The following is a 27881-nucleotide window of genomic DNA, read 5'->3' as shown; positions in this document are numbered from 1 at the left end:
CGGCACTTGCCAGACTTCATATATCTACAGATCTATAGCTTTGTGATAAAATGATGTCTTTGCATTTGCTTACAGAAGAGCTAATTTAAGTCACGTGGAAAGGTAACTATGTTCTAGATCAACTAGCCTTCTTTCTGACAATAGAGGAGTCGCCTCCTGTTGGCCATTAGAGAGAGTGCAGGTAAAATACTGCTAAAAACCTCACAGGTGGAGGCTACATTATGTCCATCTTTATATCCAGTCTGTGGCTTGGTTTAACTTTCATTAGCTATCAGTCAAAACGTAAAATCATAAACAAAGTCAGGGACAATCGTTCATTTGAATACATACATAGTTTATTTAGCTAATGTGATTTGTGATATCTTTATATTAGTTACAAAAACATAATTTAATTTTCTATACCCGTGTGGTTCTGTTCCCCACTCTGACATGACAGTTGCAGAGGTAGTGGAAATAAGTGACGCAATCTGAAAAAGGATCATGTTGTACAGGATAGTTGCCCTGATTGAAAGCGCATATTACATCTGGTACTCGAAGGATGAAAGACACTGAGATTACTGCTGAGACAAACTACAGTATGAAGGTCCAAACACACCACACGCACAAAAAAACGTACATGTGTACATACACAGAAATATCTGGATGTGTGACTATGTGTACAAAGCTCCATAAACACAATACATAGTGAGTTCTGTCAGACAAATGACAAAAAATACTTTTCCAGATTCAGTGCATACACATTCTCACATCATCAGCGTATTTGTTCATATGTGGTTTAAATATGGAGTGAATTTCTTTTTCCTTTCCTTTACACAAGTTGATCGTTTAGAGTAAAAAGAAGGACTGCAGTGATGTGTAAACATACACACAACATAAGCAAGGGGAGAAGTTGCACTATTGTCCATGTTTATATCTGTCAGTTTAAAACAATAAGGCACAGTTAGCTTACATTTCCTCCTCCTCCCAGAAGCAAATGACCTTCTATACAATCAGCAGCAACACATACTGATATCCACATCAACATAAAGCAGTGTGATACACGTGTGGGAAGATTCCACCTGCAAGCTGGAATTTTGTTTGCTTGTGTTTTTTAAAGGTAATTTGAAATGCACAAAAAGACAAATTTAACTGAGAATAAACCTCTAATTCCCCAAATTCTCATACAAAAAGAAAATAATTTTATTGAAATGTAATACACATTATTCAAAGAAAAACAGATCATTATAGTTAACAGTTCACGATTTGTTTTATATTATTTAGTATATGAATGAAAAGCTCCAATCTGCTGTCATTTCAACAAGCTAAGGGTGTTAGCTGCAAAGTGCTGTCCAGTGTCCAACAACGTTAGCATCTGCATATATCTTACAGCGAAGTGACACCTCCTCCACACACCAGGATAATAAATTAAGCTGCTTAATAGTTAACTGTGTTTAAAAAAATAATGCCACAGGGGGAGGAGTCATTATTATTCGCTTAAATGTCATCGCTCTGCTAAAATTGGTTTTAAGCAAACTTCAAAATAAATGTCTTCTTTCTAAATATACACACATAAAAAGAAAATAAACACAATCTTTGAGATGCTACACCTTATAATTGATAATAAACGTAATTTAAAAAAATACACAAAATGCTTGTTTTGGATGTCAATATGTAAATATAAGAACATTCCAAGCATGTTATTTACCTTATCACACATTAAATTTAATGGTATATGATTTTTTTTTTTTTTTGCATAAATAACATTATCCATACTGCATCATTTTAATTACCGGGAAAATTGGGCACTGGAAAAAATAGGAATGAAACTGAAACTGAAATTAATTTATATTCCCCTTATTTTCACATGACAAGATTTTGCTTTGTTATTTGTGTATAATTCAACCTATAAATATCAAGAAAATATAGTTTAGAAAAGAAAAATGCTCATGCATTTATCCCATGAAAAATTAATTGTTTTTGATATTATAAATAGGTAAATGTAACAAACAACAACCTGGCTTTCTTGACCTTTCATGTGGCTTGAAACCAGCAGGGGGCAGTGCTATTTGATAGAAGTGATTTTGCAGCATTCATAGTGAACCTCTTTCCACTAATTAAGTGCAGGCTGAATAAAGTAACATTCACAGACTTTAAATGTAGGAGGGTACAGACATGACAGTATATAAAAATACTGTGTGATACGGGAATGAAATGCTGATGAACTAAAGTGCATTTCTGGAGACAAGCGGCCATAACAGGAGATTCAGATTAAGTGATTCTTAAAGGAAAATATATGTGAGACTAAGTCCAGGACAAAAAAGAGCTCAAAGAAACTGAACAATCTTACTTGCAAGAAACAAAACAAACAAAGAACACAGCAGTGGTCAATACTCATACCAGAGTTCACACAGACAAGCAAAACAGCAGCCGATTCAAACCCACCTACAGAGGATATCACAGCACTATTATCATGAGTCTTAGATAAAGACAAGATATGGTTGAACCACTGATACACAGCTTGATATCAGGATTTCAGAGTTCTGAATACACATCCCACCATTTATAAAGGGACCAGTGTGTATGTTCATGATTACTTGCAAATGTGTTTGGCTTTCTTATCTGTGGCAGGATATCATTTGGTCATTTTTAGCTCCAGGTTTTCAGACAAAAACTGATCAGCAGCACAGCAGGGTGACGTTTACAAAAATACACATGTAATGGATATCATACTGAACAACACTGACATTTATAACAACCAAAATATCTGAGTGAACACGACACACTTGGACACAATTAGCTTTTCTTAATTAGTGACGTGTTCCTTCATTTTGTTAACATACTGGTGCGCGGGTTGTTAGTGAATTAGTTTGTTAATGACTACAGCATATAGAATACAATTACTTAAAGCTTTATCACGTAGTATACACACGTTACATTGATTTCTCATGAGTTGGGAAGTTAATCAAACCAAAGAGGTGGACCACGTTTAACACAAAGATTTATCAAGATTCATCAAGTTTTCACTGTCTCCCCTGCACTGACTGCACTAGATTTAAGGCAATGTATCACAGTATGGAGAGGCAATGGTCACTATAAATATGTTTCCCTGTATAGCTGTGTTACAATGTGAGCATATTGCTTATGGGCTTCATATGTAGAAAACCACTCGTAATCGATGGTTTTTAGTCATTAATACCTTCTTAAGGCCCACAGAGGAAATTACATTCAACCATAATTAAATTCACTGAATTGCAGCAATTTCATAATGAAGTCTGGAATGAAGTGTGGCCATTTCACTTTTAGTGCGGCACACGGTATATGTGAGTATAAGAATATGGGACCCAAGACATTTAACGTAGCATTTTATGACCCGATCAGAGCTTGGACTTTTTGGCAGGTTTTACTGCATAAAGTTAGAGTTCTCAGATGGACAGCATAATACACAGGCGCCAGCTGTGAACACATCTGTACCTTATTTATGGAAGTTGGAATTTTAGGGCACCCAGTTGCCATATAAAGCACAGTGCAATTAGGTACAGTCCCATTCTTCACAACTTTGCATTTAAATGTTGATACTTGTAGAATGGGTGTGTTCATTACTATGGCCAAAGGTGATTCCTTCATCTGCCTTTTCTGGTAAGCTATTTGCACTAGCAATTTAGCACCCTCCATTTAGCTTGTCCAATATGGGTGTAGAACCTCAAACAACCCAGATGCTGAAAAAAATGCAATGAAATTGCTTGTTGGCTGAAGCCAGAGGTTGAAATTAGTTCAACTTCAAGAACAGACTGTATATAAAAGATGGATTTAACCACCATGTCATTAAGCATCAGTTAAAGAAGTCCCAATGCGAAGCCTTGAGCTAAGCATTTTTTCCATCGCTACCTTTGAGCTTTGAAAGGATTGGTTCCCACAAAAAGGAAGTCCTGCAATGTAACAATGTGTCAATCACAAAGCATGCCCAAAAGGATACTCTTAAGTTTTATATGCACAATAATTAATGAAAATTTATGTCATTTTAATAAGATCTAGTGATCTGTATTGACCTTCATTAAACTGGACTACTGTTTGCACCCCCCAGTGGCCATTAAAAAAAATGCATATTTAAGGCACTTCCATACTGGCTTTGCGTTTATGAATCAGAAGTTATGTCCATCTTTTATCAGCAGTCTGTGGTCAAGACATCACAAGTAACGGAGACTGGTTTAAGTGACGGAAATGTCTTTGAATGCCAAAAAAACCCTATCTTATTTACCAGTTATGTTGTTAAGGAGGCTTATTTATTTTAAACATGTGGTTGCTGGTGCTGTTGGAATTATGATGCATTCAGGTCAGAAGACGCAGCAGGAAGAATGGAAAGATATTTTCTGTTGGGTCACACAGAAAATCTATTTAAAACAGAGTCAGTACTATTATTATTTTAATAAACGGCAGCAGATAAATCTTTGATGAAGGTTTCAAAATTATCTGCCAATTTTTTTTAATTTGCTGCTACAATTGCTCCCACTTGTCCTAGTTTTATAGGACAGAAACAATATTCCCTTGTACTGACTCAAACAGCCACTGTGTCATGTGAGTGTTTCTCCACACGCCGCAGTTTATAGTATTTCCGATACAAGCTCAATGTTGGAAAAAAGAAAATACAGTTAGTACTACCACAAACATTTTGACTTTTAGCCTCTTCACATGCAAACAGTATGTTACACTTTACTTTTTGTCAAAGAGAATTTATCCCTCACAGCCTCTCCTACAACACTGCTGTTGCTTTGGCTTTAGAGAAGTAGAGGACCCCAGATAGAGCCTGGCGGAACACCGGGAGGCACCTCTTAGCTCGGAGCTCAGTCTGATCATAGTGGAGGGTGTGGCAAGATTGCAGCAGTGGTGACAGTGAGGTGTTTGCAGAGTAGTACAATCTAGATGTTGGTTTCCCGCTGCATAGGTTGCTCGTCTTTCTGACTTTCGTCGACCAGTTCTTCAGTGGCCTGGGCTTCGCCATCAGCCTCCTTTTGATCCAGAGTTTGGTCCGGATCTTCTGTCTCAGTCCGTTTGTACATCTCTGCACGCCTGCGCTCACGATCTAAGAGTCTGTAGTTAATGAAGTTTCCGATGAAGAGCCAAATACTGGCCAGAATCACAATAGCTCCACAGCAAAAATACATATACTTGTAATTTTTTGTGACATCGACCAGTTTCCCTGCAAGACAACAGAAAATATTAAGATATAAATAATATACATTTTAGAGTATCACATGTAAAACTGAGGTACACTATACCGAAAACATGTTTCAGCTAATGTCACTTAATTTTGAATTGTGGGTTCGGTCAGTGTTTTCCTTAAAGTTGTGTTGCCAAATCATTTATTTTCCATTTCTGGGATTCCACCAATCAGCTGGTTAACTTGTGGAGGGCAAAATACTAAAGTGTTTTTCAGGACTGGTATCATTTTCAACTAGCTGCAGTAGTCCAGGATCTATTGACTGCAAATAGATGCTATCATTCGTTGTTCTTGACAGCATTAAATTGAATGGAAACAGGTAAATGAATGAAATATGCTCAAAAACAGAAAGACTGTACCTGCTAATGGTGGCCCAATGAGAACTGGGCAGCACTCCACAATGGTGGTCAGTCCCACAGCACTGGAGAACCTCTGAGCTCCAACCAGGTCCATCAAGGTCTCAAACAGCACTGAGCTGACCATTCCAAAGGCAAAGCCAAAGAATATTGCATACACCACCAAACCAGTGTAACTTTCAACCAGTGGACAGAGGATATGGCATACTCCATTGTACAGTACAGCAAAGCTGAAGAAGTACTGGATCTTGGGTCTGACCCAGCGTGAGTTGGCCAGTAGCCCCATGGAAGGCCTGGCACCCATGTCCACAAAAGCCAGGATTGAGAGCAGGAAGGCAGCAGAGTACTCATCTACACCCATGTCCTTTGCATAGGCAGCAAGGAAAACAATAGGTGCGAAGAAGCCTACGAACATGATGACATTGCCCGACAGGTAAATGAGAAAGCCACGATGCTTGAACAGAGATAAGTCCAGATACTTGTTAACTATTTGCAAAAAACTGCGCTTCTCCTTGCTCGTGGTAGCAATGGCGGCCAACTCTTCATCCTTCTTGACCTTGCCAGGTGGAGGTCCTAAAGGCCTCATGAGCGAACCTGCCACACAGCAATTCAGCAGCAGGCCACCCAAGATGAGGAAGCTTCCTCTCCAGCCAAACTGATTGTAGAGATACTGGTTGAGAGGAGCCAGGGTGCTGAGGAAGACTGGACTGCCTGCCATTGCCAGCCCATTAGCAATCGGACGCTTCTTAAAGAAGTATTTCCCTATCATAGTCAACGCTGGCTGCAGGTTAAAGGCCAGCCCCAGTCCTATATTGAAAGAAAGGCATTGAACTTGAAACAACTGTGCTTTAACTGCAGTTACAATAATCAATACTACAGAATACTACTTTTATTTTTTTGTTTACCTAAATAAGAACTAAAATTAAAATAAAGTTTGAAAAAAAAAAAGACTTATAAGAATAGCTTTAAGCAAAAAAGGATTTTTGTTGATGTTGCTTTGGTGCTTATAGCTATGCTACAGCAGCAGTTTGGCTTGAATCTATAAAACTAAGGACATTCCTGTCAGCCACAACTATAATTTGTGCTTATTAGGAGGCTTGATATTAGCAGGCTAATGCACGAAATGAAAAAGGTCATCATTATCCCTGCTGTGGAACAGCATTAGCAGTGTGCACACTGCCTGCACAGAGAAAATACCAGCAAATAGAAAAATGCTGCAATAGCACAACAATTTGAATAAAACACTGGATATATTTTAAAAAAAAAACAGAATGGAAAATGAATAAAACACAGTGGAAGTAAAAAACAAAAACAAATCACAAAACATATGGAAAGTGTAGCTGGTTTTTTTTTGTTGTTGCTGTTTTTAGTATTTCTGTTGTTTTTGTATGTTTTTTTCATGCTTTTGCAACAGTTTTCTATTTGATGGTGTTTTCTTCAGTTGCACTTGAGTTTTATTCATAAAGAGGTAAGAAAAAAACCCTTCCTAATGCAATGCATTGCGAGCGAATGATTTAAAAAGCTATTAAATAGTTTAACAGTACAACAGGACACTAAATGGTTTGTTCCCCACATGTGAATATTGATCATTAGATGGTAAATTTGTGACATTTTAATGCTCTGTATTGACACTGTTGTACTGTACTGTAGCTGATTTCTGGAAAACATGAAACAAGTGCCACGTCCAAATATGGAAATGATTAATCTTACAAAATTTTAAATAAAAGAAAATGACTTAAATATATACAGCAAACTATTTTCTTTTCTAACCAGATTCCAATGAATAATCAAATTAACCCAAAATGGATTTAAACGGATTCAGATGGACTTACCAGTAACAACTCCCATACAGATGTAAAGCTGCAACACGTTAGTGCAGAAGGAAGCTGAGATCATGCCCAGGGCACAGAGGCAGCCCCCCATCATGACGATGGGCCTGCAGCCATATGTGTTCACCAGTATGCTGCTGATGGGACCTGCAAAATATAGAAGACAGAAAATCAAACCACATGTTTGCATGTTTACAGCTGTCAGGATCACTGAAAGTGAGCGCATAATGACTTAATCTTGTTAGCGCCGAACACCACCCAGAACCCAGCAGCTATTAATAGCAGAAACTAGGTTGTTTCAATTTTTAAACGAGGCACTCCCACCATCGTGTGTCAAATTAATTTAAGTAAAGTGACAGTGTGATTAAACAGAATAGACTTGCATGTAAAATTACTTTTTAAATTCCATTTGACAAGTTTAAGTTATGTAAAAAAATGCATTGTGTTGAAATACATTAACTAATGTTTTATTCTCCCAGCTGCACATTTAGAGGCTGTGCAAACAAACAGCCTTAAGAAAACATTCAGTTTACTCACTGAATCCAGATTTGTAAGGGATACAAAAGAGTCGCCTACTGCGAGCATGTGAGGTCACTAATTATGCAACTTCAGCATGTAATGACACTGAAAGCTCACAGCCAAAGTCTTAAATTAGGTTAATTAGGTTATAAGAAATCCCTAATGTAACCATGTTATCTAAATGACTTAATGAAAAGAAAAAACAGAGGTCTGTGTGAATATTATTAAACAAATGTTAATAGGAAAAGACTGATTAGATCTCACAAAGGCACTTCCATAGTTTTACTATGCTATGAGCTGTAGGTATGTATGACTTGTAATAAATCTCCAAATGCACCTTCATTATGAAATCCATGAATCTCAGCACTGAATTCATCAGCCAGGATGCACTTCCAATGTGAAATCCAGCACTGAGCAAGACTTTCAGTGGAGCCTGCCTGATTTATTCACACATCGATATTATCAGCCAACGTTATAATGGAAGAGAATTGAATAGAATAGGGTTTTTTTTGTTGTTGTTGTACATGTAGAACAAAATTGTGGGCAAAGAAATTTTGAAAAGTCGAGACTGGAGAAACACCCTTCAAGCATTCAAGCACTGTTTAGATTGCTACAAATGTAACAAGCAGTTGATCCCAGCAGAGTTGGGAAGAGTGTAAACAAGCAAATGCTTAACTACACATAACAAATGTTAGGGAAATCGAATTACATTTCATGTGTCAGAAAGAACAAGAATCATTTTTTTCTTTTTATCACCATTATCGTCATTAGTCTCAAAAATTCCACATCAGTCAGGCTTTAATTTTTAAAGCTGTAGTATATTTGGACAATTGTGGTCAACAGGACACCATGTAATCACATTACTGACATATAATGATCTAATAAGACTAGTAGACTAGTAAATTTGAATCCAATATTAACCCTCAGCCTTGGTTCAGCAACTCATGAAGGAAAATATCTGGCTCTCTAGCTGCTAACTGCTATCTCACCGCTTTGCCAGCTTAATCAGGGTCCTAACTGTTAGTACAAAGTTTTCACTGTATGCTACTAGTTACCATAATGGAAATAGATGCCTGGTGCTAATGGAAGCAAAACTCATAAGAGTTAAACATGAAGCTATAGCTGTAGTGTATAGAGTCAGAAAGTAAGACAAGTTGAAAGATGGAAATTGAAGCTATCGCTCTATTAAGCTAATAGAAACTGGAGTTGGGTCAACAACACAAAAAAATCATCAAATTATTCAGGGTTAAAATGAAAATATTTTAAAATATTAGTAAGGATGATAACCACAGGTATTTACTGTATTATCTCCGCCAAGGAGGTTGTGTTTTTGGTGTGCATGTCACTCTGTCTCTAAACACAATAGCTTGAAAATCTTTGAATGAATTCAGATAAAACTTTGAAGGGGAGTAGAGTGGGGTCACAATCCATCCAAATTTGGCTTGCATCCACCAAGGTTTTCAAAATAAACTCAATGATTTATTGGTGGAAAATTTACAAAAAGCCTTGTAACTTATAAACTATGATTGGTGCAGGTGGTGTGTATTGTCAACATGTAAAAAGTACCGAAATATGATTTAAAATCATATGACATTTCAAGGTCAAGGTCAAATAAGGTCAAACGTTTATATCTTTTATCTTAAAAACTATGCTTAAAATAAATTCTGCCTTTTTGTTCGTATTAGCAACATATAGGAAATGACACTGTTTATGATTATTATCTAATTCAACTCAGTTCAATTTATATAGCGCCAAATCACAACAACAGTCGCCTCAAGGCGCTTTATATTGTAAGGTAATACATACAGAGAAAAACCCAACAATCACATGACCCCCTATGAGCGAACACTTTGGCGACAGTGGGATCGAGAAACTCCCTTTTAACAGGAAGAAACCTCCAGCAGAACCAGGCTCAGGGAGGGGCGGGGCCATCTGCCGTGATTGGTTGGGGTTAGGTGTTATGTACTTTACAGTAACAGCTTGTAACCAACAATATGTAACAACATTACTAATAATTTTACTAAACAATGAAATGAATGCTACAAATGTACTACATCCACATAAACAAATAACAATTATATACAAAATGATGTCAAGAATGTTGAAATGGGATTCATATAACAAAAGCCTGCATCTTGCACTTGCTTTAAGTGCACTTCAAAGCTATTGCAGTGCTTCTTGCTGTCATTAAAATCTAGTTCTTCCTGCATTAAAAAAAAAAAAAAAAAACCGCAGAGAAAGTCCATTTCCGTTCTAATAACAGTGATGGGAAAATCTCCTCTAACTTAATGACTTACTGTTTGTTATTCTCTGTTGGGCCTGGAATGAATTTTCATTCACATTTTTCTGCTTTGCTGCTCGTTTCACTGATTTTAGCTAAAAATGGTTGACTCAACAACTCCGATTATATTGCTGCTGTGGCACTTTATGTTCTATTGTTTACATTTTGTTCCACTTGAGATGTGTGAGAACATTTGATTGCTTTCTCTGTACAAAGCACCCTGCTTATAATGAGGCAGCAATAAGAATTGTTTGTTTAAGAATGTTGGATAACACCTCCCACCCACTCCATGACATGCTGGTCAGTCACAGGAGCACGTTCAGTGAGAGACTGAGATTACCGAAAAGCACCACTGAACGACACAGGAAATCATTCCTGCCTGTGGCCATCTCCCTGTACAACGCATCCACTTAACACACTGTTTGCTGCTGCAACTACACATGTTTCTTTTCCAACTATTTATTTATGAGTGACTTATGTATGTATGTATGTATATATATGTATATATTGTACTATTCTTAGTTAGTGTATGTTGGTTTAAAATGGAGCACTGTAACAAAAAATAACAAAAAATAATTTCCCCCAGGGATCAATAAAGTATTCAGATTCTGATTCTGATTCTGTTTGAGAAATCTAAGCATCTTTTAACTCACCCCGTCTCCTAACCTTTTTGCTGAATTTTAAGTGCAGGAGGTGTAAATCGAACAGAAAGAGAAAAGTAATGAAAGATGTTTTTTCTTCTTCTTCTTCTTTTTTTGAATAATGCTCTCATTACCAGGCAGAAGGTGTATCATATTTCTGCCAGGCCCAATGCAATTTAAAAAGCCACACTGGGCGAGGAGTCATCTCACTTAATTTGCTCTGCATGAATCTTTTTTCGACCTTGAGGAAAGTTCCCCTCATTTGCATCCGCAGCAGTGATCGGTATTCTCGGGGGCTTGGCGGGACCCGAATCGGCCAAGATGAGGAAGCCCCTGAGCCTGCACATTACCTCTCTTGCAAAAGGGCTTATCATCTCCTGGCCAGACACAGCGTGGACTTCATTACACAGTGGACAAAGACCCAAACTAAATATAAGCACCTAGATCCCAAAAGGGAATGACACATATAGAGACGCGTCTAACAGGTTTTTTTTTTTTTTTTTCCACGAGACTTTAATGTGAGCTGCAAGCGAAGAGGCTGGTTCAGCTCACGATAGATGCCGGCTATCCATCACACTTCAAACAGGATAAAGAGTTGACAGAAATGGAGGCAAACAACTTTTAAAAGCTGTTCTGCGGTTTTTTGAAGTGACTCACCGCCGACCCATTACACGGATGTTTTAAGGGAAATAACGGAGAGTGAACCAGCCCGAAACCCAGTTTATTTATGTGATAAAAGTTTATCCAAATTTTCGGGCTCACAAGAGGCTTTGATGTAAAGTTTACACTTGTAGAGCAGTAAGCAGCAACATCCTGGATGATGCTAACACGGTGGCTTTAAGCCGGAAAAAAAATAAATGCAGATTTTTAAAGGTACTTGAAATTCACTGGCATGATCAGTCAGGGCGGGTAAAGTTTTCACCACAGAGGTGCTTCTGAATAAGTTACATAAGTTCTCATTTTTAAAGAGACGACAACACTTACATGTTTCCTCACAATATCCACATTTCTAATGATAATTCATGCACGTCACTGGCAACAGTTCTCTTTTCAGCTACTGTGCAGTGTGGTAAAAAGGACTGCTCAATCACTTTGACATGCAGCAAATACAGCAACCTTAAGGTGTTAATGAGGTGGAAATGACATCTCAAGTTCAAGAAACAAGGTTCCCATTGACTTTTTCCACTGAGAAATAAGAGTAAATGAATGTATAAAAGTATATTTACTCATCATCATAAGCAATATTATTGTTAATATTTTTCTAAAATGACCAGGTAAAACATTAAAAACAAAATATTTGGCTGTATTCCTTATGAGAAACCAGCCTTTGTATCCTGTCTTTAAGACTAACCGTGAGAGTGATACAGTGTGCAGCGTTTCCACAGCCAAAGTCAGCGCTCTCTCTCTCTCACTGTGGATTAGCGACACTAATCCAACATAAACACACAGCATGCAGATTAAACACATCATCACAGTGCGACACTCGCTGTGCTGAGTGGATCATTGGCGGTTGCTTCACTGCTGCCTGATGTAATACGAGGCAGGATTGCACTCTAGGGCTGAAGTATGCCAAAGGCCGTCACAAAAGATTTCCCATGTTGGGTTTACAGCTTTTAACCACACCTTCTCTTACAGAGAAACAAAAGAATAGCATCGATAGTTCTTTTGTTCTGGAAAACATGTTGTCAGCCAGGTGATATGCACATCAGGGCAAGCAAATGACTACGCAAATTTTTAGTAGCAATATCTGTAGAGCTTCTGTAGAGGAAGCTCTGTCATGCAAAAACTGAAACTGAAATGTAGCTACACAGTTGTACTGCCACTCAAAATGTCTGGTTCCATAACTGAATGCTCAGGGCTATAGACCCGCAGCGAAAGATTAGCTTATTATTTATTATTTATTATTTTAGTTATTATTTTTGATTTTTCCTATAAAATAACAACAAAAGAGATCAATACAAATATCAAAAAGTAGCCAAAGTGGCGATATGGAGCGGGGTTCTGTGAAACTGAAGTATAAGCCTAATGCTAACCTCCTCTGACAGAAGGATAGCTTAGCATGCTAAGGTTGACATGATGTGGATGATAAACTGGGTGCCATCAGGACGCTACAACACAGAGCGAACACCATCCCCACAGACACAGCGGCCAGGGAAGCAGAAGAACATCACATCAAGAAGTCCCTGAGTAAATGTGATTATCTCAGCTGGACATTTGTCAAAGCTGGGAAGGTGCCTAAAGAAAGCTCCAGCTGATCCAGGAGAGAAGAAAGATAATTCCTGCCTAAGTGAAAACCTGTAGTGATCCCTTATGTGGCACAAACAGAGTAATGTAGTGTACAATGTTAAGTGCCAGCAGGTCTTACACATCGAGGAAACCAAACAAGCAGATGGCACAACACAGAAGAGCTAAGGACTAAACAGTCTATTTACACCTACAGGCCAGTGGACACATCCTGGACAGGGAGGAACGCTGGTTTGAGGGCGGAGTCAAGGAGGCCATTTACGTTTAAAGGGAAAGACCATCTCTGAATCGAGGTGACAGATGGCCTAAGGGTCCATCTGTCACCATCCTATATCTCTGTGATTGCAGCCATTCCCCAACTCTCTGTGAATGTAATAATAGCCCAACTTGCCTCATTGTCTATAACTGCTTTCTATGTATCATTCACCAGCATTCATAGGCCGATTGATGCATCGCAGAACAACTTGGGGTTAGTATCTCGCCCTTGACTGGAGGAGCCAGGGATCAAACCAGCAACCTTCCACACACATCTCATGTCGTGTGGGACTTTACAAATGTGACCTAACTGGCTTATAAACTATAATCCACTGAGCCAAAACCATCATTTTCAGTATTTTGTTCATCAAAAAGCTTAGCAGGTTGAAGAGACACAGGGTAGCTCAGGGTAGAGGTAATAAGTAAAAGGTCATTTCAGTCATTTGGATCAATTAGATTATTACTTGTGGGTGTCTGGGGCTGTCGGCTCATTACCAGGCAGCTCCACAGTAATGACAGGGCCATGCAAACACCAATACACACACGAAAGCAGCAGTGGGGAATTAGAAAGGTGTTAAACTCTGATTGAATCATCAGCGTGAGAGTCAGAACAAGAGAGCAGGTGTTTAATGAATAGCTGAATGGCTGCGATCAATGTGAACGAATGAGAAACAAGAGCGGCTCGCTCAGTAAGCGCATGTATTGATGCCGTAACCACGTGATAGCGGCATATAGACACTGCTAAGCTAAAGCAGCAGTTAGCGATCGGTTAAAAAGCCAAGACAATCAGCAATAACCACTCAAGTTTTTTACTGTTTGATAAATATGTTTCGCTAGGAACACTAGAGAGGTTGTGTCATTACCAGAACAGCAACCATTGGCTTGTTTCAGCCTGATGAACGCCACCTGTCCATAAGGTGTTTACTCATAATCAGAATTACTCACAATCCCAAATTACTTTATGAGACCACAATACTTAATTTTGAGCAGAAGACTTTACCTTATAGTTACTGAATGAAAATTTGTTTTCAATTGAACACAACATAGGAAATGAGCTTTGCGGGTCTGACGATGACAACAGCACACGACAGAGTGACAGGAGGATTACAGCGTGGACAGATGGCACTACCGAGCCGGGAAACTGCAGGCTTGAAGCCAAAGTGGGGAAATACAGCAGGTGATCAGAGCAATATGGTGGAGAGGGCGACCTGCTGAAAACAAATTCCAACCCTTCAAAGGTTCCTTTTTTCAAAACAAAATGAGGGGCCAGCTGCAGCAATGTGGCAGCATTTTGAGAAGATAAAGGATTTGTCTGAATCGTGCTCTGAATTTGATTAGAGGCTGAAAACTATTAGAAATTCTAGTACGCGGAAATAAAAATTCTGCCTCAGTGAAATGAAAATTCGCCTCTTTCCATGTCAGAAGACAGATCAATTTATTTCAAAATCCAATCAACAACCAATAGATTATTTTTTCCCAATTTCCAGGCTGTAAGTGATTCTGACTCACAAGGAATTACAATTTGTTGTTGTTGCTGTTGTTCGGCTTCAATTTCTCTGGTTATCTGCAGGCTGTGCATGTGATGCTTTGCTAGCATCTCGTGTGGATTCAAATCCAGGTCATGATCCAATGACACAAACTAGTTCCATTTCAATTCTGTCACTGCATATTGTGTTTACAGGTAGAAACAGTGTGACAATGATGAGAGAAACTATTGAATAAACCATGTCCCATCCTATGTGCCTTTCCTCATATCGTGCTTTTCAGATTTCAGATGGTGCATCTGCTAACTCCAACTATCTAGATTCAAGTTATTTAGCATTATTAGGTTGTAGCATTGACAAAAACACAAGTACTCAGATATTAATTAATAACAAATTATTACTGAATAAAAATACTAATTTGCAACTGTATCAATACCAACAATAGCATCTTTGCCTCCGTCAGCTCACACACAACAACCCAAAGCAAGGCTGCTAGCTAACAGCTGCTAGTTTACACTGAACAACACTTTAGAAAGAACTTCAGAAGTCAGTAAAGCTCTCGTTTCAACAGCAGTAAAGTATTAAACAGTTATCATAAATTTTAATCTGGCTGGCAGACATGTTGACGTTCGCTGTTTAACAATTAGCAATTAACCCATAGCTGTGTTAGCCATCAGTTATTGTTAACGGAGCAGCAAGTGGACTTTAGTTAGATCCAAGAGAAATAGTTATTGCAGGCAGCCACGATAAAGCAGATTATGGACATATGGAGAACAAGCCTGTTCTTTTCTACTTTAACAATGATTTAATTAAACGTTCTCTGGGTTAAAGTTTGAAAATGCAGACAGAGACCGGTTCAATCAGTTTCATAGTGGGAGGTCTGTTTTTATGTCTTCTTTAGCATAACTAATATGACGCCTTATACAAAATTCATTTGTAACTTTTCCATAATACTTTTATGCAATAATTAAATGATCTATGTTTTACGTCGTGTAGTTGCTGTAGCAACAACCCATGACAACCCCACTCTAGAATACCAAATTATTATTAGAGGCTTTCGAAACATGAACAGGTTTAACTATGTTAGAAAAATTTCATTTAGCTTTTCCTTTGTTTTAACCAGTTATTTACCTGCAGCATACATGACGGCGAGCATGATGGAGGAGATCCATGCGACCTGACTGTAGGAGGCGCCGAAAATGTTCTGGATTTCTTTGAAGAAGACTGTGATGGCTTTCGGGAAAGCGTATGAGAATCCTATGGAGATGAAAGATCCAAGTACCACAGCCCACCCCCACCCACCATCTGGTGGGGGCACAGCAGGACTTGTGGCTGGGGTTGGCATCACTGGCCCAACTCAATGCAGATTTGCTGAACGCTGGAAAAAGAAAGGAGGATATCAAAACTCACAGAGAACTTTAAGGTTACGGAAAAAATGACCCGAGAAGTTCTGTTTCTAGGAAAATGTCATCGATCATTAGGGGTAGTATATCCTGTAGATAAATCACAAGCTGTAGCTCATATTGACAGTATACAGACACCTGTGGGATGACAAAAGAGGTTCAAATGTTTGTTCTCTCTGTTTTTCAGATGCGCAGCTGCAAACAGTAATGTGACACAAGAGCAAGGAGGACATGCCAGAGGCCCTTATCCTTTATAGGGTGTGGGCAAACACAGGATCACGAGATTCCAGAGGGCATGCACTCATTATACCTGAGAGGCCAGATCTCCCCCGCCCACTGCTCACCGTGAGCACACCTCCTTCCCACAGGCATTAATGAAACAAGGGTAGAGCTTGACTTACAGAAGTGTGGTGGCAGTTTAAAATCACGTGGTGTGTATACAGAGTAAACCTGACCTAATTATACGTAAGGGAAAAAAAAAAAACAAGTATGGAAACTATCTACTGCCACACATCGCTGTACTGATGCTACAAGTCAAGTAAAGAAAGATGCACTTATATTCACGGACACGTGATAAACCAAAAAGGCCAGCTGCTATGTTTTTAGCTCTGTGTAAGCTCATTAGCCTCACCTCTGTCATCAGTCAGAGGTGAGGCTGTATAATTTACAGCTGTATAATTAATTTGAGGCACCCACTGAGATGATGGCAGCTAGTGTGGCGTCACAGAAATGAGCAACCTGTCGAAGAGTCAACATGTTTGCTCATGTCAGCGGTGCAGAATCACAAGTGAGTAATTATTGAGATTAACACAGCCAGACTCGGATTACCGGGTACGAGTCTGAAATAATTGGCACCGCTGATTTCACTTCAGCTTTGTGTTATTATGTTTTCATTAGAGAGCGAGACCCATTTTAAGGTTTAAAAGTCAAACTGGTTCCCTGTTGATCGCTTAATGATGACCTGTTCCTAGCAGACAGGTATCAGCAATAGCTGGTTGCTAGAATACCTGCCAGTCAGAACAGTCATTGTAAGCTTAAAGACAATCCAAGCGTTTAAATCCACCATGAAGTTGTTAGTAAGGGGGAAATTAGCTATAAAGACCTCAGGTCTCAGTCATACAAGCCGAGAGTACGGTCGGCGTCCCTTTGGCAACCACCAGTCTCTAGGGAGGAAGCTGCATTCCTACATGTGGTGAGCGGTTGCTGGAAGTTGCTGGCAGGTGTAACTGGTTGCAAAGAGCTATGTGGTGCTGCACTTTGGTTGCGTACTGCTAATACTTACCAGCTACTTGTCATGAATAGACCATAAAACGTGTCTATAATTCTTTCAAACTGGAAGGAATTAATTAATTAAATGTGTCAATAATGAATTACAATTAAAATAAATACATAATTATTAAATGTTTTAAATTTAATTAATTAATATTTTATTAATTATTTTCTACTTTTATTTGTAATTTAATCCATTATTTAATTATGTATTTAGCTAATTCATTTTGGCACCCATGGCCATCTACAGTCCAGTGGTAGTGAAGCTGCAAAACCAAAAATGGACAGCATGCTTCAAGGTAAGGTTTACAAGTTTTGAAGCATGCTGCATAAGGCAGAGAGTTTCCATTCAGTACAGGTATCTGCCAGCAACCTCCAGCAGCTGCACACCAAGAAATCCACATTTTTACCTAGCGACAGTTTCTAGGCCTCTCTGACCGAGGGCTAAAATGTTTCTTGTTGTAGACTGTGGCTGAAGTTGGGCATTTATGGGGATGGAGTTCTTTTTGGAGTCAGACTCCAGTGGCCATTAAAGGAACTGCAGTTTTTTGCATTCTGCATTTGATTCATTGTTTAGGGGAAGAGATTGCTGCTGGGGTAGCCGTCACCCGCTATTTCTCAGACATCTAAATAATTGTCAGTGTTTTATTATTTATTTAGAAAAAAAACAATGGTCACGATTAAAACTCAGACCGGCACAGTGCATATCAAGTTTCACCTGTCTGTGCGCTTAATGATAACATCTTCCCCGTGCCAGTTGACTGATCAAGCAGAAAATTGACTAAACATAAACATCATACGAAACCTCACTATCCAGCTTTGTATCTGATCAAGCGACTCGACCATCAGCTCTGACAGTTTCCTCTACAACACAACAGGCAACCACTGGAAAATTCAAACCACAACTTTAAGTGAAATACAACATCATTGTTTTTAACTTTTACATGAAAATATTCAGCTGGCTGATCCAAACGTACCGGCCCTGAGTCGACATCTTACCAGAGCAAGTTTCATTTAAGAACATCAAAGGATTTAACCAGGAAACATATGGTTCTCCTGTCCGAGTGCATCAATGACTCGTAAAGACCAGTGTAAATAAATGATGTCACTCTGCTTCCTTGTTCCAGCTCAGGTATGAGCAGACTGCATTGTTGTGGAGACTCGTACATTTGCTACTGTCAATAATTTTGAAAAGCTAAAGAAAGTCAGGAAGCAGGAAATAAAAGACAAGATTATTTCTTGGCAGGAGGCCAGAGAGTGACATCACAATGAACACTTTTAAGGCTTTAAAACGAACGAACTACAGTAGCAAAGTTGGAAAAGCAAGTTCAAACAGGATTTGTTCTGTTTCTTAGCAATGTAGAGCCATCCGTGCATTATTGGCATGACAGCACAATACCTGCTGTTCTGTGCTTAAAAAGTTCACAGAAAGAAATCTGAATCGGAGCGGTGTTTCATTTGGGAATTTCGACTTGGATGTCTATGGATTTCTAACTTTCCACTTCAACTGGAACGCACCAGTAAATAAGAAACTTCAGGGGCCCTGAGACGTGCGGCTGTAGCAAGTCTGTAGAGATTTTGTGTAGTAGATGCATTTCGCTTTTAGCCAACTAGAACAGTTCCTCCAAGTAGATTTTCAACTCATATAACAAGTAAACTATACTAACAATGTTGTATGGACTTTTGTGACTAAATGAGCCACACAGGCACTGACTAGTTTCAATGTGCATCACTGTGTTCAAGTGATAAAAAACAGGCACTGTGTTGATGGATGAATGACTCTACCTGGCTAGCAAGCAAAAGGAATATTGTGTTTTTCCTTCCTTTTGTCTGTTTTTCCTTTACCATATTGGCAGATATATTGGATATCCAAACTGATATCGTATTGGTACTGGTCTTAAAAATCCTGTATAGTTCAGATAATAATAATTAAAAGCCAAAGGGGAATGATTAAATTTGCTTTTATTTTGGAATTCAATAGTTGTGGAACTGTGTTTTAAATAAGTGAATGATTTAAGCAAAACATCACTTGTGCTAAAAACTGTCCTCTATATATATATCTTGTATTGCCCCTTTAATCAAAGTTAAAGATTAGTCTTTCTTCCCGGAGTTTCATATAGTAGGTCTAATCCGTGCTAATCAGATTACAGACTGTCCAGAGCGGCAATTGGTGGAAATACTAGTTTTGATTGATTGAACGTGACAACAGTGCACGAAGGATCCTCAGAACCCATAAGCAGCTTATAAATTGATGGCTGTTAATATGAAGCTCCAAACAGATTGGTCATAAAAGATCTAGTAGGTAAAAAAAGGGAATTGTCCGCACAAGCTTGATGGATCTGGTTTATGATCAACCATATAAGTACACAAGAAGTCAAACAAAGTAAAGTCACTGTTCGGTCGTTACAAAGTCAACACTTACTTCCTTCCAGATCAGTGTCATGTGCCGTCTCCCCTGTGCCCTTCACACCAGTGATCATGAGAGCAGCTACTACAGCCCTGACTGCACCTTGGGTCAAAGCTGGTGGGTTATAAAACAGTGCCAAGGAACAAGTCAGGTGACAACAACAGGACTGTACAACCACACCCACTTGAAAGACCACTTTTAGAATAAAACATTCCAACTCACCAACCAAACATAATTCATTGTCAAGGTGCTAATAAAACTTTATTGACTCCTGTCTGGAATTTTTTTCAGATTTGTCTTCCACAGAGGTCAGCAGTTACAGACCAGTATGCTAGTTTGACTAAGTACCAGCACTGATGGGCTGATTGCCATGGTGAGTATTTGTATGTTTCACATAATAAATAAGGGCTCGTTTACAGTGGTCATAAAATATGACTGTAGCTGTGAAGTCTTTCCAAAGCAGCATGTTAGACACAGAGCAGCTTCTGTCCTCCATCTGCGTATACATTCACTGGGTCATCGATCATTTAGCCCAAACCTATGAAAAGCCCATTGTCCATTTTCTAGCAGAACCATGTCAGAAAGATCCACAGTCATATTATTTAGTGGTCCAGTGTCAGTGAATTAAGATTCAATCACAATCTTTCCTGAAGTTCTTATGTCTTCTTATTATATGTTTTTTTAGCATGTTTCCTTGGCCTAGCAATGTTTTCCACTGAGTTCAGGAAACATGATTAGGAAACATATTAGCACTTTTCTTCTTTTGCTTTTTATATATATATATGACTGCTATGTTATCTACCTAGCATTAGCTCAGTGACATGAAACAGCTATCTAATAATAACACAAAGGATACATGAAGCTTACTTTGTGTTTTGGCAGAAACCAACGTAAACAGAAATCTTGATTGGAAGACGGCAATAGAAGACAAGTCAAAATGAGCTGAATTCATTATTTTCCAGTAATATCTGCCAAGTATTTTTAAAGATATCTCACTCTGACCCAAGAGGAAGGATTGGCCAACTGGCACTGATTTGGATTAACCGCATTTTTCAAGCATCATAATAAATCCCCCAAAGAATCCATCACAAGTCACCATGTTAGAAAGTGTTCTACAGAGCGACTGTGAAACCGCATTTCTCAACAAGTGTGGAGCCATGCACAGAGTCGCTCAAGCTGAACAGACTGAGTTTTTTTGGGCCTGTGTGATCTCAGTGCACTTGAATTGACCACCTGACTTCACCTTGATGAGTCTTATCCGGACAACAGAGCTCAGTGGAGGGGGCAGCAAGGACACGGCAAGGGGAGCAGAAACCAAAATAGAGTTTCTATAATCAAATCATAGAACTGGCAAAAGCTGGGTTACATACTGGACAGAATGTGTGTGCTGTTTGAGCTACAAGTCTTTGTTTGTAGGGTAAGGTTAGAGTTTGGTTAGTCGTGACAGGTTAAGGTTACAGTAACTGTGCATTATGACAAGAAATGTTCTCCGTGCAAACAGGTCTGCTCACATCTGTGTGTTTGTGTTTTTGTGTGAATGTGTATGTGTGTGTCCTAGAAAGACATCACTTAGTGCCTTGGTAGGAAGCCAAGACATGAAGAAGAATGTCAGGTTTCATTCACAACAAGGACAAAGCTGAGACTCAGTGTTGGATTTCATGTCAGTAAAGAGGAATAAATGAACTTTGCCCTCTTTGAGTTGGCACACCAGACCTACTGCATTTCCTGCTAACGGTAGTAGCAGCAAATCAATGACTACATATGATCATGTGTAGATCCAAATCTGACATTAGCATTCTGCCAATCTATTAGTATCTGAATTTATAACACCCGATAACTGAATGATGAAGAAGCAGACGAGACGAGAGAAACATCCTCCAGCCACGTCACGTGTGTTGACATTGAAAACTTTGTCATCCACACCAAAAACACAACAACCAGATGATCCGGGCAGAATGGTGCAGAGCTAAAATGAGTAAATAAATAACTAAACATAACAAATTGAAGTGAAAACTGTTTATTTGATGTATCTCAAAAATAAATAATATTGTCTCATATTTTATTTTTTTTTATTTAACCTTTATTTAACCAGGAATGTCCCGTTGAGATCAAAGACCTCTTTTTCAAGGGAGTCCTGGCCAAGAGGCAGCACATTTCAAGACAAATACATACGAACAAACAAAGTTAAAATTACACAAAACAATTACACATTATTGAGGCAGCCTGTAGGCCTTTGAGTTTAGTTTTAAAAACATTTAAAGACAACAATTCAGTTAGTTTCCAGTCTTTCTGTAACATGTTCCATGAAAAAGGCGCAGAGTGGACAAAGGCTTTCTTACCCAGCTCTGTGCGGACAAGGGGAACAGACAACAGCAGCTGATCATTTGAGCACAAGGAGTAAGAACCACTATTTGTCCTTGTGACCAAAGTACAAATATAAGGAGGCAGCAATCCAAGCATAGCTTTGTAAATAAAAGTGTACCAATGCCCCTATATCAGATTACCTAATATTGATATCTGTATCAGGCTTAAATATCCTATATCGGCTCTGCAGTAAAGCTAGAGGCCATAAAAAATCACATTACAAAAGCTTAAAGACTCTAAAACAGTAAGTGCAACAACTCCTTGTACAAAACACATTGAGAACTTGATTTATTGTTATTACAAAAACACTGATTACCACAGGTTTAAACTTTAATATCTCCTTAAGGGAATCATGATTCTCAAACTCTGCCAACACAACTTCAACATCCAGTTATTATTTTTAGATGGAGGTTAATTATAGTTTCCTGAGAGAGATATTGCAGACACCTTTTAAAGGTAGCCTTCAGGGGCCATTAAAGGAGGATGAAAAGAACAGCAAAGACATCCTTCAGAAGAGCAACAATTCCACATTTTCATGTTCACATCTAATTAAAAGTTTTCTTTGAATTCTTATATGTTGAAGTACTTTTTCCACTTTTACTGATAGTGGAAGGTTGAGCAGTGGTCAATTACTAATGTTTTTTAATGGGCTTTTGTGGAGCCTTGTAAGACTTGAATTGTAATGAAGGACAACAGAAGGTTAACTAAATCAGAGTTACGGAGCAAGAGGACACCGGTTTTACCTGGAGGAGATAAATTAAAGCGTAGGATTTGTCTGTATTTGTGAAGACCTTGAACAGAAGAAATACTCAAAAGCTTCACTTAAAAGCTATTCAGGTGAACATATCCTGTAAGTACAAAAGGAAACTTGACCTCTACACTCAGCTTGCCAGCATGCCCCCCGCCTCCTCCTGACTCCGCCAAAGCCTCATGCTGGGACTTGAAGTTATGGCAATGGAAGATTAGCTCTAAGGTAACCTCCAAGTAACAGTACACCCATTGTTAAAATAGAAGTTCATTATTAACCCAATAAACACCTCTCTAAATGTTGACTAAAGCACACATGCCATCTTCTTATCATCACAACAACAATCTAATCTCACTTCAGCAGTCAGGCAAACACACTCGCCCATATTCTTTCACAAAGAAATAATTCCTTTAAAATCTGCTTTCTGATTAAAAAGGCCATCAGGCAGAGGGTCTCCCCATAAAGTACACTAACACTGTAGTTCCCTTTCTCCTCAGCTTCTGGCCTTTTACTAACTCCGGGATGCCTTGATTTAGAAAATAAATTTCATGTGTGGACACAAGAGCATGCTGGGAGGCTTATTCACTTTTCCATATGGGCTGCCAACACCCACATTAAACATCCAATCCTGAGCTCGCTCTCCGCTACACACCTCTGACCATGTCATGAAGGTCACAGAACTGTAATCATGTTATATTTAGTAGTCAGACAGCAAACGTTAGTCATGTCTAGAAATGTGTATGGGGGGAAGGATACTAATGTTATGTAATGATACTAATTCTGTTGCTCAGAATATTTGTACTTTTTGTACCTTATTACTTGACGAATAGGGTACAAAAAAAACTTAACTAGCCATCATAAGAGTCCAAAGAAACTGTTTTTGTAGTTTTTGATCAGTGCCGAGTGGTTCTGTGATGGTGTGTCATGGGTGGGTTCACATCTGGCATGATTTCCATCTTTCAAATAAGAATCAGGTAGAATCAGTTTGAGTCTGCTCTTTGCTCTTTCTTTTCTCTTTTTAATGTAGGGAGCTAACTTTTTTTCATTTGTGAACTATCACTATTTTTCAAACCCTTGCAACTGTACTGCTGATCCATCAAGGTATGGAACTTCTGAGGGTGACCTGTGGTACCAGATCCTTTGGGTCTTGTGGGTTAAGCTTCTGGATAGGCCATGTTTAGGGACATCCTGTGGACGTTTTATCGAGCTGATCTGTGGAGTCTGGAGGCTTGCTCCGTACTTGGAATCTTTGACCCTCTTACTTATTCTTAACTGTTGTGTTTTCGTGATTTGCAGTACACTGTTGAGGAGGCAGCTGCTGTCAGAGTGCAGTTACATGGGTTTTACATGACAAAATAACAATGCTGAAACCCAAGGCCTGGCTGTAGTTTGACTATTCTGGATGTTAAGTGATTAACAGTAAGTAAGTAACATATTTTCTCAGTGTGGAGTATACGCCATGTTTAGTGTTCATGAGGTCATACTAATGAAACCTAATCCAGAGGTTTAGCAGGTTTCCAAAACAGTCCTGTCCTGTTAGAAAACCCAGTTGTGTCCAAGTTTCTATCATCCAGCTGTTGATGTGAAGTGAAGTTAAATAATTTGAAGGTGGTCCTTCTTCATTATTCCATCCACTGTGCAAAACAGGCCCAGAGCATGATGATACCACCACCGTGCCTGACAGTTGGTACGGACGATCTGATATCCTCGTGTTCGTGTTGTTCCCTCGTCATCATAAATAATGTTGTTCCAAGTTCAGCATTGCAAGTGACCTTCTGCTGACGTCATCCGCGACCTCGAAAAAAAACAAACGCCTTCAAAAAATCTACTTCACTTGCGGGAAGAGAAACCGCCTCTGTAAGGACAATATGTATAATGCTTACCGTTTATTAAAGGAAAGTATCCTGAAATGCAAAGAATTCAAGTTCCTGGATCGGCGGACAGAAGCGGTTTCTCTTGTCACAAGTGAAGTAGATTTTTTTAAGGCGGTATTTTTCAAAGGCACAAAAGGGGGACGTCACAACAATGTGATTGGTCACTTGCAATGTTGAACCTGGAACAACATTTATTATGATGATTTGGGAACAACATCGACACGAGGATATCAGATCATCCCAGTTGGAACAGTGTTCTCAGGTTTGACAGCCTCACCTTAACTCCATTCAAACATACTGTACCTCTTGTTAATGTGACCAAAAAAAAAAAAAGCTATAATAGGCATTTTGTTTTTTATGTGTATAGCTGCAAATTTCAATTGAGCTTGAAGTTGTGTATTTTGGAGCAAGGGTTTCTTTTGCTGGTTAGCACCCTTGGCCCATGTCCATCTAAAACTCACTTCTACGTGGACAGTTATGGTGGGGTTTCAGCACTTTTCAATTCATGGCAAGCCGGAGCCGTGGTGATTCCTGGATTGTTTCTGGTTCTCCTAACCAATTTCCTCTCACCTTAGATTGACGGTTTAGCTCTTCATGCAGATTTTGGAAAAGTGATGACACATAAAAACAACTTGTACTTATGAACCTCAAGAGACTTTCCTAATTTGTGTCAGTTTGAAAATTGTGGAGTTAGCTGGACTTCCCCATTGTTTTGAGTATTGGAATGCTGTCAAACAAATACGTTTTATGCTCGCAAAGATAAACTGAATAAGCCTTTGAAACCTAGCCCTAGAACCAATTCAATTATTAATTGATTTAAATGAATCTATATATTTGAGTCTTTATGAATACTGGCCCTGTGTGCATTAGAGACAAATATAAAATGAATTCAAATTTGTTCACCTGATTCTTGTTTTTCTTAAAAGACATTAAAGATATATGCTGTACAATCATTCCACCCAGCAAAAAAGTTCAAATAAATTACCATGACATTCATGCTCATGAAGAGTGAATGTAAACTTCTGACCACAACTGTAAGTATAACATTTACAACAACAATCTCCTCGGGCAAAGACATAAATGCTAGCCAAAGAGTAACTTAGTTAAAAACAAACAACAACACACATTTTAAGATTTCTGCCCACATGGTCAGAAAGGTCACTGCTTTCGGAGAAACAAACAGTGTGGACATTGTCAACTGCAGACTGTTTAGGTTAAATCTACAGACAAGACAACATTAAAAGCAACAAAAATAGGACGGAGACTAAATAGAGAAAAATGCTAACTTCGTTTCTGATGGAAGGGCATGATATGACAAACTTGGGATATTAAAAAAAAGCTAAAATGGAAATTCTAATCATAAGAAAATTCCGGACATATCAGTAAAGTAAGTTAAAGGAGCACAGATGACTAATATCACACGTATTACTTTATAGCAATTATAAGTTTTCGCTGGTTAGCCGTGCTTGCACCTGGTCAAAAAACTGTCCCACACATCTCCTCATAAAACAACACAGATGTACAGATTTGACATGTTAACTGGTGAGCTTTGGAGGAGCTGAAGCATGTTTTATTTTTCTTTCCTTTGGTACAAAGCAAGCTAGCTGCTGACCAGTTTATATGCTATACTAAGCTAACTAGCTGCTGATGGTAGTTTCATTTTTTTGGTGCGGGTAACAATATTATTATCAGACTCTCAGCAAGAAAGTTAAAAACAGTATTTCCAAAAATTGTGAGCTTTTTAAAGTTTTTTTTTTTTTTAAAGTTTATGCATAGTCCCATGTAAATCTAATGCAAATAAATAATGGATGCAAAAGACCTTTTCATCTGCTAGCAAAATGTCATTAAAATGACGTTACTTTTTAATAACAAATTGTGACTGAAAAGTTGTACTCATGAGACATTTAACACACTGAAACTCGACTCAGAACATTTCAGTTCTGCTCCTATGGCCACAAGTGGTTTGATAAATCCGGTTTATACTAGCTACTGTAAGCCACCTAGAACTTAATGATCTTCAGTTTACAACTCTGCCTGTGCTTTAGCATTTTAGCATCTCACCACGGAGGGCGCTGTTACAACCACATATTTGATAACCTGCTAAGATGCTCTGTCACAGCCAACTTGCACGACAGGATCATAGATTACAAACTACAGACTTCATTTTTTCACTTCTACTCAAACCTAAAACTAGGGTCGTGTAAGCTTTTTGCCATTTAAGCTAAATACACATAGGGTATTCATCACATGCAGAATGTGAAGTTATTCATACAGATCACCAACTGAGCAGGAGTGAACCAGACCTGACGTGGACATAAATACTTGTGACATCCTAAGATAATAATATACTTTTTTCTCTTTCAAAGTTCGACTCGATCATAAATGCCTATAGCTGGAAAGGCGCAGGAACCGGAGAGTGATTCCTCAGCACTGCAGCCTAATCATATGATGCTGCTGATTGAGACCGGATATTGACCGGATGAAGCCAGTCTTAATGCTCACGGCCTGCTAAACCGGATGCTTCAAAACAGCCCAAAAATCAGTGCAAATATATTTTAGGACTGTGCACCTCAGCTCTTCCACCTGCGACAACTGACAGAAAAGCGGCAGATGGGTTTCCCTTCTCTCCTCTCTTCAAAGGCTCCTGAACGCATCATAAAATGCGGTCACCCATCCGACTGGGACACTTGCAGCGCCGCAAGCCGCTGTCTTGACAGGCTACAGCGCTCATTCACCGCAGCGCACACGCATCCCTGCATCGCTCGGTTAATCCTCGGGCTCACCGGCAACGTCGGCGCGTCCTTCACTGCAGTCAATGACAACCGGCCACTGGATGTTACTTTACCTTCTGAAGGAGGCTGTGCGTGCGTGTCCTCCGCGGGCTGCCGGCTGCGATGACCTTGGAGCATAAAGATGCGTGCGGCTGTGTTGTGGACAGATCGCTATTTGAATTTCCTGAGTGAGCCGCTGCCTGACGTTGAGCTGTTGCGCACCACAGAGGGCGGCGCTGCCT

At 39.0% G+C, this 27881-nt stretch overlaps 1 protein-coding gene across 2 annotated transcripts; it reads right to left on the bottom strand.

Moving 5' to 3' along the window:
* Window positions 1-313: 313 nt before the first annotated feature.
* Window positions 314-27881, bottom strand: LOC146555902 (monocarboxylate transporter 2). Of its 2 annotated transcripts, XM_085251577.1 has the most exons (5): window positions 27714-27867; window positions 15935-16181; window positions 7383-7526; window positions 5554-6357; window positions 314-5173 (listed from the first exon to the last, which is right to left on the bottom strand). In XM_085251577.1, exons 2-5 carry the CDS (start codon window positions 16146-16148, stop codon window positions 4893-4895), a joined length of 1443 nt encoding a protein of 480 aa, XP_085107703.1. In that variant the 5' UTR covers window positions 16149-16181; window positions 27714-27867; the 3' UTR covers window positions 314-4892. The 2 variants fall into 2 exon arrangements, with proteins under 2 accessions (XP_085107703.1, XP_085107704.1); XM_085251578.1 differs by lacking the exon at window positions 15935-16181 and having other exon boundaries at window positions 27714-27881.

Source organism: Mchenga conophoros, linkage group LG17, assembly GCF_057382185.1.
Source record: "Mchenga conophoros isolate Kocher_MC1m ecotype Shallow Benthic linkage group LG17, M_conophoros_male_GT1.1, whole genome shotgun sequence".
Classification (NCBI taxonomy): domain Eukaryota; kingdom Metazoa; phylum Chordata; class Actinopteri; order Cichliformes; family Cichlidae; genus Mchenga; species Mchenga conophoros.
Note: the sequence above shows the minus strand (reverse complement) of the source record. Positions and strands in the feature narration are given on the sequence as shown.

What these genes read in the sequence shown, in the direction of transcription:
- LOC146555902 (XM_085251577.1), bottom strand. Translation starts at nt 16,148, where the DNA reads ATGCCAACCCCAGCCACAAGTCCTGCTGTGCCCCCACCAGATGGTGGG. An exon ending in CGCCGTCATGTATGCTGCAG is followed by an intron (nt 7,527 to 15,934) that starts GTAAATAACTGG and finishes TATATTTTGCAG; the next exon opens with GTCCCATCAGCAGCATACTG. An exon ending in CTGTATGGGAGTTGTTACTG is followed by an intron (nt 6,358 to 7,382) that starts GTAAGTCCATCT and finishes CTTTCAATATAG; the next exon opens with GACTGGGGCTGGCCTTTAAC.